This window comes from Bidens hawaiensis, unplaced genomic scaffold (assembly GCF_021521415.1).
Source record: "Bidens hawaiensis isolate Kalapana, Puna unplaced genomic scaffold, B.hawaiensis_p1.1 tig00018577_1, whole genome shotgun sequence".
NCBI lineage: Eukaryota > Viridiplantae > Streptophyta > Magnoliopsida > Asterales > Asteraceae > Bidens > Bidens hawaiensis.
In genome coordinates this window covers 370552-382807 of record NW_027492815.1, presented here as the reverse complement: position 1 = coordinate 382807, position 12256 = coordinate 370552, and the positions used below count along the sequence as shown (strand labels likewise).

Genomic DNA, 12256 nt, shown 5'->3' with positions numbered 1-12256 from the left:
ATGGCGAGTTTATACTCGTCTTCTGTTACGGCGTCACAGGTAATTGTGTGTTTTTCTTGTTTAATTTGTAATACATTGTGTAATTAACAAATTAGGGTTTACGATTGATTTGTGTTAGGTTGGTTCGTACTTTGTTGAGCAGTATTATTCGATGCTTCAGCAACAGCCGGAGTTTGCTTACCAGTTTTATACCGACTTGAGTACTATGATTCGAGGACGCAGACTGCATCGGCTATATACGTGAGTTGTTTCGACATTGCTGGATAGGATTTTGAACTTTATGACTTAAGTATTACATGCCTCATTTGTACATGCTTTATTTGATGTTTGCAACTACGAGTAGAACAGGTGTCCTACAAATCACACCGATTAGGCGATTAGATATTTAGATCAAGTGTCTTTAAACATAAGGGCAGTCGTAATGGTCTAGTGAAACTGTTAACTATGAGTAGAATCCGTGTCTTACAATTCACACTGGTTGGATGTTTTATACCACCATTTCATGTATTAATATCAGTGTTGTAAAAGTCGGATTCCAAGGCCGACTAGTCGGTCCTCGGACCCCTAGCTTGGAGACTTTTTCCAAGTTGGCCTGGATTAGTCGGAGACGGTCAAATTCGGTCAAAATTCGGACTAGGTGGTCAAAAGTCGGGCTAGGAATTTCTAAAAGTCGGTAAAAAGCTAGGCGGTCAAAAGTCGGGCTAGGCGGGCTAGGGTTCTCTAAAAGTTAGTTAAAAGCCATTTAAAAGTTGCTGAGTCAGCTAGAGTACCCTTTTGACGTGAATTATGCTTATTTTGACAAATATATAATGTCCGAAAATTAGTTTTCATTATAATTACCATGTCCAAGTACTCCCCAAGTACTCTGACTACTCCTAACTCCCCAGTCGGCTGCCTAGGGTCCGCCTAGCGACTTGTGCGACATTGATTTATATCTTCATTTCATATATAAATATACCTCTATTTCATGTAATTATAAAAAAATTAGGCCAAGTTTGATTTTGGTTATTAACCCAACTGAATCAGAAATTGACAAAATAACTGAATAAACCGAACTGATTAACCAAATAACGATTGGGGTTAATAACCGAACCTGACTGTGCACACCCCTGGCAAAATGTGTCTCTATGTAGGCGCCTATTAGGCAAGGCTTGTGGTCACGGTGTCACACTCATGCTCACTAAGGGATGTAATGGTTCAGTGAGTGTGACCATTTTCTTGATTAGTAAAATATTGAAAAAACACTCACAAGGCTTCTTTTCATGCTTGTGAGTCCACTCACGATGGTATTGCGGGTGGCATAATAGTATGAATGCTCTTTTACATATTAAAGGGATCTCAGTAGTCACATGTGACATGTCCTTAGATATGAGCCATCATCTGTACATTATGCTGATAACTATGTGCCAATTTTTTCAATAATGCTATGCGAATTCTAACACAAGACAACTTTTTTTTCTTTTCCATATATGGTTTGGTTGCATAAGAATCAGGTGTTTAGTTTTGCTTTTGCTTTCTTTTTATGTTTTTTTATTTTTTGATGCACCATTGAGTTGGTAGCAATTCATGACTTATATGCTATTGAAAATTCATTTTTGGTTATGGATTTATCTCAAATAGGAAAAAACTTTAAGCTTAAAGACAGCGTGCAAAAAATGAACATTTTGTAAAATTGTAAATGTACTACATGCTACTTTGTAAAACCGGTATATTTTTAAGTTCATTTTTGGTTACGGATTTATCTCAAACGGGAAAAAACTTTAAAGCTTAAAGATAAGTGGATAACGTGTCAAAAGATGAACATTGTGTAAAATTGTAAATGTAATTCATCCTACTTCGTAAAACCAGTATGTTTTTAAATTCATGTTATTCTTGTAAAAGCATACTTTTTGCAATCTTGGTATTCAGTCAATAGTATTTTAAAAAATACATGTAATTATGAACATAAAAGTGTTTGCAGATGACCCACACTACTATTTTACTGCTTTTAGCTTTCATTTTCTGTCACTTTTCTTGTCTGAGTATTGAGCTGTCTAAGAAACGGAAACCTTTTATTGTACCATTGCAGCATATTCATACGCTTCTTCAATCGCTACACTTTAGTGGGATTGAAATCGAGACCATAAACTCTTCTGAATCATGGAGTGGAGGGATTATTGTGGTGGTGTCGGGTGCGGTCAAATCAAATTGCTTTCTTGGTTTGAGGAAATTTGTTCAAACGTTTTTTCTTGCACCTCAAGAAAAGGATTACTTTGTTATAAATGATATTTTTCACTTTGTTAGTGATGAGGTTACCAATCATTATTCACCACCGTTAGCCACTGTACATAAGCATGATTTTCAACCACTGAATTCTTCTCAGAACTTATCAGGTATTGCATCATTTTTCACCACCATTGGTTATTTTTGCATTGATTAAATAGTGATGGTAGGCTATTAAATAACAGTTGTTGAAGATGCATTTGGCGTTGAAAAGTTTAATTCTTTACACATACTAAGTAATGGTCAAGGTGACTACTTTACTTCACAAGATCGTCAAAATCAGCAGCAAGAAGAAGCCTATGATGGTAGAGAAGACCATGAGGAAGAGTCAACGGTCAAACAGCCTTCTTTTGACCACGCTGACCATTTTCATGAGTCTTTTTATCAAAACACAGTGAAGTATGATCAACAGCCGTTGCATCAAAACACATCGGTTTATGTTCAAGAACCAACTCAAGCTGTGGAAAAGCCTGTGAAGTTTACATACGCTTCTATAGTAAGTTATTTCATTATTTTTGACCTTTTGTTATTCTTTTCTTGTTGCCATAAAAATGGTTCTTTACAGCTGAAATCAAATGCGAAATCCACATCGTCAGTTCCAACTCAAGCACCAGTCATTAAGAGGGTTCCATCTACAACCGAATGTCGTCAACCACCAGAACTTGAAACTACACCTCATGTTACAGAGGATGCTTTAGTTAACGAAGAAGGTGAATTCATTTAACTGTCATTTTGTAAAAAACAACAAAATAGACTGTAATGTAGCGGGTTAGTTTGCCTTCGGGTTAGGGCACACAATTTATGGTGAGTCAAAATGGGTCAGTGTGGGATGACCCAAAACACTTGTTTACTAGTGTAACATTTTAAAATGGTTACAAGAGCTATTTGATTTCATTAATATTGTAAATTTTCTTTTAGGTGAATCGATATCTGTTTACGTGAGGAATTTGCCCACTTCTATTACTACTCAAGAAATTCTTCAAGAGTTCAAGAATTTTGGGAAAATTAAGCAGGATGGTGTGTTCATAAAGAGTCGCAAGGTCTTATTTTTTAACTATTTATTTACAAGTACAAATACATGTTAACCACCATTATTAGTTTATTTAGAGTCAAACTTGTAATTTGCAGGATGTTGGTATTTGCTTTGCATTTGTAGAGTTTGAGGACATCAGTGGTGTTCATAAAGCTATTGAGGTATGAGTTTAATGAAATCTGTTTCTACTGATGTTTGTACTCTCAACACTAAATCTGATAACGAACATATTTGGTGAATAATAGTGTGATTAAGATTATTTTTTTTTTTAACTTTTGCACTTGCTTATATGAACTTGACTTGACGTCTAAATTTTGTAGGCATCCCCAATACAACTGGCTGGAAAGCAAGCGTATGTTGAAGAAAGAAGAGCAAACAGCAACAGCAGCAGCAGCAGTTCTCGTGGAGGAAGTATGTGCTCTTAAATAGAAATAAAACATCTTTAATTCTTTGTTTGCATAATTCATCTGTCACCCAGTGTGCCGCCAATACGTCAGATTAAAAAATAAGCATAACCTGTTTTAAAAATGGTTGATTTTTTTAACAGAAGGAAGAGGAGGCGGGAGAGGACGTTATGGTGATGCTTCTAATGGCAGGGGTAACGGATTGCGTAACTACTAAAGTGAAAATAACCAGATTCTAGTTTTTGACCATAGGTTTGGTTTTGAAACAAATGTTTTAGACTTTTAGGATATCATCTCACATATGCACTTTGTGAATGTTGGTTCTTCTATCTTGTTGCGCATAAACAACTATTGCCAGGTTTAATCAATTTTGGCATGTAAAGATTGAGATGACCTCAAGTTTTTGTAGCTAATCAGGTATATTTCTTGGTGAACCTGAGATCAAAAAACTATAAAGTTGTGAGTTTTTTTTAGCTTTTATATATTTATTTCTTTATCTTTTATAACCATAAGAGCTCGTTACTAGAAAACACAGGGGATCCATAGGTACTCTGCTTACTAAGACGATATATTAAACTGCATGTAGTGTTTATGAGGTTATGGTAGGAAAATGAGGAGGCAAAATCCAAACCTGAAACCTATGATTGAGGGGAATCATGTGCTTACCGTTTCAGTCATATAATGCTCTATTTTTTACTTTTACTTGTAGTACGAGAGACTTAAAACTTAAAAGTACCATGTTGATTAAAATTAGCTATACAATTGAAATGACTTCTATTAGCTAATAAAAGCGCCCCCTTCCATCTTTGTTCTATATTTTGGGTCATGTGAGAGACGTTTTACTTGATTAAGATTTAGAAGCATCTCCGATGATTAATTTTTGGGTCATGTGAGAGCTATAAAAGATGCCGATGTTATGGAGAAGAGAAGGATGAGAGACGTTTTTACATGTATAAATATAAAATCACATTACATTAGAGGAGAGGAGAGATGAAATGGAACGCTTTTTAAGTTGATTTTAGCTATGAGAGAGACAAAGTTAAATAGTGATGTGTTAAAAATTTTCAATTGAAATGACTTATGTTTGCTATAAAAAATACCTTATTTATATTTAAACTAGTTAACGGTTGTATATATCAAAAGTAGGTCATAAAAAAGTATTATCAAAATCTGTTTATTGTTTACGAGTGTATTTTCTTGTATTAGTGAATTGCATTGTTTTTCTGGTTCTTACTTCTTAGACCATCTTCACGTCGGCCTTTTCAGACTAATTTCCACGTGCAACGCCCCTCACTCCGCCACTCACACATTCCTTGCTCTTTTAAACGAATTTCTCTCGGCATCTCTCTCTTTCTTATGTTTATTTCTTTAACATAGCATATCGTTATAAAACAAACTTTTAATGAACAAATATATATATATATATATATATATATATATATTTATTGGACGACCAACATAAAGTTTCCATTGAATATGTCAAACAGAATAGCAAGCTGCTAATCGGACCTGCATGTACAGAACACGACAATTACATCAAAATAGCACAACAAGACATGACAAATTACAATACATGTTACAACTTACAAGTCGAACCTTCTCCACTTATTCCGCGTAATCGGCTCCGACTTCGACCAGCTTCCACCACATTTCTTAGAAGGCACCGGTTTCCCATTAGAAACGGTGTCGTTCCTTGCTTTCCAAATGCTCCAAGTTGTCGTTAAACAAATGGTATGAAAAACTTTGGCTTTTTCTCTTGGAAATCTTGAGAATTTGTACATCTCCAACAAGTCGTGAAAATTGAAAACAAAGAAAGAGGAGACTTTGCACCATTGAGATATCAACTGTCACGTTCCTTGGGCGAAACTACACGACGCGAAAATATGTTATGCCGCGAAAATATGTTATGCCGATTCTTCCACCTCACCACAAATAGAACAAATATAATTATTAAAACAATTAATAAAATATAATTTTATAGCAACCACTAGCTTTTGATCTAACATCAAAGATTTATGACCTTCGACCAATTTATTGTGATTGTAGTGTTATTTAAGACATGAGATGAAATAAAAGTTAGCTAATAAAAAAATGAATATAACTTTATATTTTTTTTTGAGTGGCCAGTAAACATAAAATGACTAGGTACTCCGTACGGGGTGATCGAGTAGCAAAAGGCGGTACCAGCTGGCCTAACCCAGTCGCACGGAGGCTTTGAGCGCCCTCAGAATCGAACCAGACGCCCGAAGGCCCACAGATTAGATGTTTTATACCACCACCGGTGGGAAAAATCACCCGCCCGAAAGTCCAAATGGACGCCCTCCCTTATAATAATATAATAAATTATTATTATAATTTATATAATAATTATAATTATAATAATAATCCGACCTAAAACCCTGAAATTGACCGTTCTCCGTAGCTAGGGTTTTACAATTTGCACACATTAACAGAAAACGATGATCGGCAGAAGGTTTATATCGTTCTTCAGACGCAATTCTTCTGTTTCGAGGTATCAATTCACTCAATTAATAATATTTAATTACTATTCATAATCTAAATCTCGCAATTATATATTAATAATTGTTACATATGATCTGATGTGTTATTATTGTGCAGCGGCAGTTCAGCCGATGTAACGGTGGAGGAAAACAAGGCAAAAGCATGGGGCCGGAGAATCGTTTCCGGCGGCTTGATTTGTCTCACCGGCGGCGTTGCGTTAAGTGCACTTGATGATCTTTTAATTTATCAAACTTGTAGCAGGTATTATTATTATTATTATTATTATTTATTGTTAAATTATGGTGTGAATTATAATGATTGATTAATGAGATGTGGATCAGTTTTGTGTTTGGATATTAATTAAAAGTCTGTTAAAATAATATTGGAAGGGGTGATAATGCAGTTTTAGTCTCGGAAAACTATTGAATGGGAATCTGGTGGATAAAATCCGGCCGATATGTTATGATTTTGATTAACATTTACTGCTACAAATACATGGTATTGATTCTTAGATGTATAGCTCTTGGTTTTAAAATTCGCGCATCAGGAGCACGTAATGTGTGTCACATGATGCGGTGATGAGATTGTATTGGTGATGCGATTCTATGACGCGTGCATCATGTGACACATTCTGATGCAGGGGTGTAACCGAGCCCGAGGAGGCTCGTTTTGAGCTCTATTTCTAAAGCTCAAAGCTCGAGTTCGGCTTGAGGATAGTTTTTCAAGCTCGAATTTGGCTTGTTTATTATTTTAATTAATTAACATATATTTATGCATATATTTGTAATTTTAATTTATGTATAACATGATGTATATGTTGTTAGTTAATTAACATATATTTAGATATTATTATCTAAAATTTATATATATAATGATAATTATTAAATAAATATTAAATATATTATAAAATAGCATAGAAAATTTTCTCATTTTCGCTCGCGAGCCAGCTCAGGCTCGTTTATTAAAGAAGCTTAATTGTAGGCTCGAGATAGTTTAACCTTGGCTCGATTCAAGCTTTTTGCGAACCGATCTCGAGTAGCCACAAGGGGCTAGGTTTGTTTACACCGTAGTCTGATGCAAGCGTGTGCTGCGGTGCCATATGCAGTTGACCTGCATTTGAACAAAGTGGACCGTCGATTGCAACGGGGCTGTTTTTCGAATCTGATTGAGCAATGGGTTTGAGTATTTGAACAAATTACTGAATTAGACTATCAATTGAATAAATCTGACCGATATGATGGGAATATCTTATATTTTAGTGTTTCAAAGTTAACAAGTTAAATTATTATCTATAAGTAATTTTTTAGTAAGTTTCTTTTGATACCTAATGCCTCGTATACGCATCGGCTTTTGGGATCCAAATGCATCGGAGTGCCACATGCTTTTGATGTCACGACCCGCCTAAAGATCATTAGTTGTCAAGAATAGTTTGAAATTAAAGATCATTAGACTAATCATACAGCTCAATAGGGCTAGTCCTTTATATCTTTCTTTGTGAAGAGTTAATTACCTTGATGCATGCTTAAGAAGAAAGCTAATTAAGTTTTCTTTCAAATCTCTTATCGTCAAATGGGTTAATAGAAAAATAATGCCAAAGTGTAAACCGATCAAACGGGCTGAAAGTTTTCTTAAGTGTATTTTAGATATCTAGCCCATGGAACATTCAACCTCCTAAATCGCTATATTCGGATGATTAGTTTATTATTGTGCGAGTATAACTTTTGTAATCATATTTGACATACTATTTAGAAGAGTTTTTTTTAATTCAGCTTTTGTTTCTGTTTTAATATTGTTCAGTAAAGCCATGGAGAAAGCCAGCAAGAACCAGGCTGTAATAGATGCAATTGGGGAGCCGATATCTAGAGGTCCTTGGTACAATGCATCACTTGCAGTGACTCACAAAAGGCATTCGGTTTCTTGCTCTTTTCCCATTTCCGGGCCCCGCGGCACTGGAAATTTTCAACTACGGGCTGTTCGTAATGGAGGTAAGAAATCATCATGTTTTTTACTTATTTTCCAGGTGTGGATTATTCTACACTCCAATATGCTTTTCATCATATTGTTCCTAGGTATTTAAAAGTCCAAAATCGATTATTATAGTTGCAACCCCACCAAAGAAAAAATGGGAAAAAGTTTTTCAAGAGATATATGATAATATGCTTTTTTTTAATGAGTAAATTGCTAAAATCGTCCTTGAGGTTTGGCCAATTATATGATTTTCATCCAAGAAATTATTTTTGTGCAACGGAACCATTGAGGCTTCCTAATTGTTGCCAATTTTGTCCAAATCACTAACTCCATCTGTTTTAAATGTTTACTCGGGGGCATATTTGTCTTTTTATTTTGTTAATTATTTTATTTTATTATTTTTTTAATCCCTGCCAAAATCCCTAAATAGCAACCCATCTTCTTCATAGTCAATGTTTCAATTCAGCCACCCTGTATTGCATACAGGTCTCATCGTGAAACCTGTTTTCCCGGCGACCCCGATTTTCCAGTGAAACCTATTCCATATCACCAACAGACATCCAGGGCTACCACCAGATTTGTTCAAGCCCACAACCACCATATCTAAGAAAAACGATCCATGAAAACGAGGTTCATATCGTCATAATCCGTGAAAGAGGAATTTTCCAGCATAATATTGACCAAGATAAAAGTTTCCGATCGCACCGGGCAAACGGAGGATCGAGAGATGGAAGCTCTTCAGTTGAACTCGCTACCGCCTTGAGAAATCACGGCGGTCTCTGAGTCATTTGGATGCCAAACACTTGTTGTGTATGTCCTTTCCTCCGGTGAGGTTACCGGTAATAAACTGGAGGAACATGATGGTCAGAGTGGTGGCGGTGATTTTCGATGGCAGAAGTGGTATGGTTTTCTGATGGAAGGAGTGGTGGCGGAGGGACGATGACTAAGATTACGTGGTAGTGGTATAACTTGGTAAAGTAAAAAAATTGTGTTAGAATATGAAGAAGATGTAGATGATGAAAAAGACCAAAATGCCCCTTCTAACCTTTGTGAGAAAAGTCAGTTTCACCCTTGACATAATGATGAAATTAAACGGAGATAGTGATTTGGATGAATTTGACAACAATCAGGAAACCTCGATGGTCCAGTTGCACAAAAAAGATTTTTTGGACGAAAGTCACATAATTGACCAAACCTCGGGGATGATTTTAGCACTTTACACTTTTTTAATTTAGACGAACTAGGTTATAGGAGTCCTAATGACAATATTCATTGTTTTGGTTTTATCTGTTTGCTTAAACCTTAATTTCTCTTGGTAAGTATATGTATATTGTCTTTAACAGAAAACGTGTGTTTATGTGTTGACACTTTACATGTTTAGTCTAAAATGTGAAACACTCGCGTTAGGGCTGTTCACGAGTCGAGCCCAAGTCGAGCCAGGGTGGTTTCGAGCTCGGGCTCGAAATTAAACGAGACAACTTAGCTAGGCTCTAGCTCGATTTTGAAGTTAAACGAGCTTAAGATCGAGCCAACGAGCCGAGCCATGACTCGAGCCGAGCCTGAGTCGATTTTGGCTCGGTTACAAAAATGATCCAAATCAGCTCAAGATGTTTCAAATCAACTTTTTATAGCTAGTTTTATCGAGCGAGCCACGAGCCCGAGCCTCGAGCTTTTTGAACAGCCCTAACTCGCGTGCACACGAACTTTTTTTCAAAGTAATCCACAGCATCACCTCATAATTTTTAGATGTAAGTTATGGTCCTTGAAATGCCTGTATAGTTCTTTTAATGTTCTTTGTAAGTCTCAAATTCATGTTAAAGTTTCTCTAGAAAACACATACTGTCTAAAAATATATAGAATTACACGGATGGTCCTTGTGGTTTGGTCATATTGCGACTTTAGTCCCCAAGTTTCAAAAATTATAGGTTTAGACCAATAGTTGGACACTTCACACGCACTTAACGCAACAAATTAACGCCCATCCGCTCCGGGGACCATGGGTTGTGCAAGCAACTGGTCTAAAGTTGTACTTTTTGAAACTCAGGAACTAAAGTTGCAATATGGCTAACCGAAGGGACTATCCGTATAATTATTTCAAACTTTTTTATGAAATTTAAATCTGCTATTGTGACAATCAAACCCAACTCATCATATGGGTTGGGCGTGCGGGTCGAACAGGTTTGGGTCACAACAGGTGAAGTTTTACGTATTAGGTTTGCTGACCTGAAAACACTTATTCAAAAATTTTACATTTGCCAAACAATTAATGCGTCAAGTATAATTACAAACCTTATATTGTTTAATTAATAAACTAATTTAATTAGTAAGTTCTAGCAATGCTTATCATGTTTCCCATTTTAGCCTTTTTTTTTCCGCGTTTGACCCGTTAGTGATAAACTGATAAAACATCATGCATTTCCAAACTCTGATGATTAAAAACCTTATATGATGATGATGGCGTGCAAACAGAAGAGAGCTGGCTATCATTTTTCCGACCACGTTATTGGGAAATCCTAATTATGGACGCTCTCCTACATGTTCCTGAAAATGAAGATAAACAGAACATTCAGAATCCGGTTATCAGATGACGTGGCATGCCAGCCGTGCATCACAAATTGCACCAGAAGTCAAGAACCGAAAGCTGCTGAAAATAAACAGCCACAACCCACTTAACCATTTTTCAAGTATTTGTTCAGGTGCCTTTACCAATAAAGATTTTGCTTTTAAAGTATGCACATTTGGTATTAGTGATGATTTTGAAATATGTTGGTTGTTATCTTCTATGTTATATTGTTCTAACACAACTTATAACCTGTTACAAAATTACAAAAAAACATTTGTTGGCATATGAATAAAGTTGGAAGACCATGGCCATGGTTTTGTGCCAATTTCTTTGCATAATTATAATATCTATTTGTTTCCAACACTTGTGATTCATTTACCTTTAAGATACATGAAACAATATAGTCCGGACCAAAGCAAAGGAGGAACAACTATATAAACTTTTTTGTAATTTTGTGGTGTTTGGTCCGGAAAGTGGGGCGTATAATGATGGAGAATAAGGATTTTAGAGTCATATCTGGTGGTAATAATCGAGAAAGATTTTCTGGGCTTTTGTCTGCTTAGTGGGCCCCTTACTGCACCTTTGACCACTCTAATGTGGTTTAAAAACCACCCAGATTCAGGCCACATTTCCGTTATGTTGTTTTATTTGTTATTTGCATACCCTATCACATGAGTCATGTGAAACCTATATGACTTGTATGGCGGGTGTATGATAACATGAAAAGATTTATGACAACACGGGGATGAATAAATGGTATCAAATTAGGTATCATCAATACTAATTCGGTATGGCAACATGAAAAAGTTTATGACAACACAGGGATGAACAAATGATACCGAATTAGGTATCATCGGTACTAATTCAGTACCGAAATTTGAAGCATCTGAATTTTTGTTTTCGGTGCCAGTACCAAGCTTATCCTTATGACAACACACATATAATATAGAATGTATGAATAAAACATCCCTTTTTGGCTTTTTTTTTCTTTACTTATGGGATGTGCTGTGCAAATGAACATAACTACAAAACGTAACCACCTTTTCACTTAATTTATAATTAGTTGATACAACCTTATTTAGAAAAAAAAATTATATATGTTATACCTGTACAATCTAAATGATTCCAAATCACATCAGTTTATATGAAGGTTAACCAATTGTAGTGAGTATGTATAATCTAGGGATGTAACAAGTTCTGTGATTCTGAACTCATTTAAATTTGCTCAACTCGTTTAACTGAGTTCGATGTAATATGCCATATTTTTGAAGATCACGTCTACTTGTTTAAGGAGTACCTTGAAGACTAATCAAGTGTTTGCACTCACCTGATGGTCTATTCATCGAAACGGTGATGAGTTAAAGCATAGTGTTTCTGTTTGTGGAGTGTTAAGGCGACAAGAAGCCGCTGCAAATTGGCTGCTCTGCCTTTTCAGTTACTAAAGTTACAGGGGTAAAACCAACCCGAGGGATCATATTCAAATTGGTTTGTTGATGCCTAAAGGTTGACATGGTTTGTTTACCC

The 12256-nt window shown here is 35.8% G+C and overlaps 2 protein-coding genes across 2 annotated transcripts; both read left to right on the top strand.

The window, feature by feature from the left end:
- Positions 1 to 3916, top strand: LOC143556490 (nuclear transport factor 2-like). The gene is made up of 9 exons (XM_077045791.1): positions 1 to 49; positions 143 to 240; positions 2069 to 2372; positions 2448 to 2758; positions 2828 to 2972; positions 3181 to 3302; positions 3391 to 3456; positions 3616 to 3706; positions 3843 to 3916. The coding sequence occupies exons 1-9, from the start codon at positions 1 to 3 to the stop codon at positions 3914 to 3916; spliced, it is 1260 nt and encodes a 419-aa protein (XP_076901906.1).
- A 2242-nt stretch (positions 3917 to 6158) lies between these two features.
- On the top strand, positions 6159 to 10968 carry LOC143556489 (uncharacterized). The gene is made up of 4 exons (XM_077045790.1): positions 6159 to 6211; positions 6319 to 6462; positions 7999 to 8186; positions 10639 to 10968. Exons 1-4 carry the CDS (start codon positions 6159 to 6161, stop codon positions 10755 to 10757), a joined length of 504 nt encoding a protein of 167 aa, XP_076901905.1. The 3' UTR covers positions 10758 to 10968.
- Positions 10969 to 12256: the final 1288 nt, after the last annotated feature.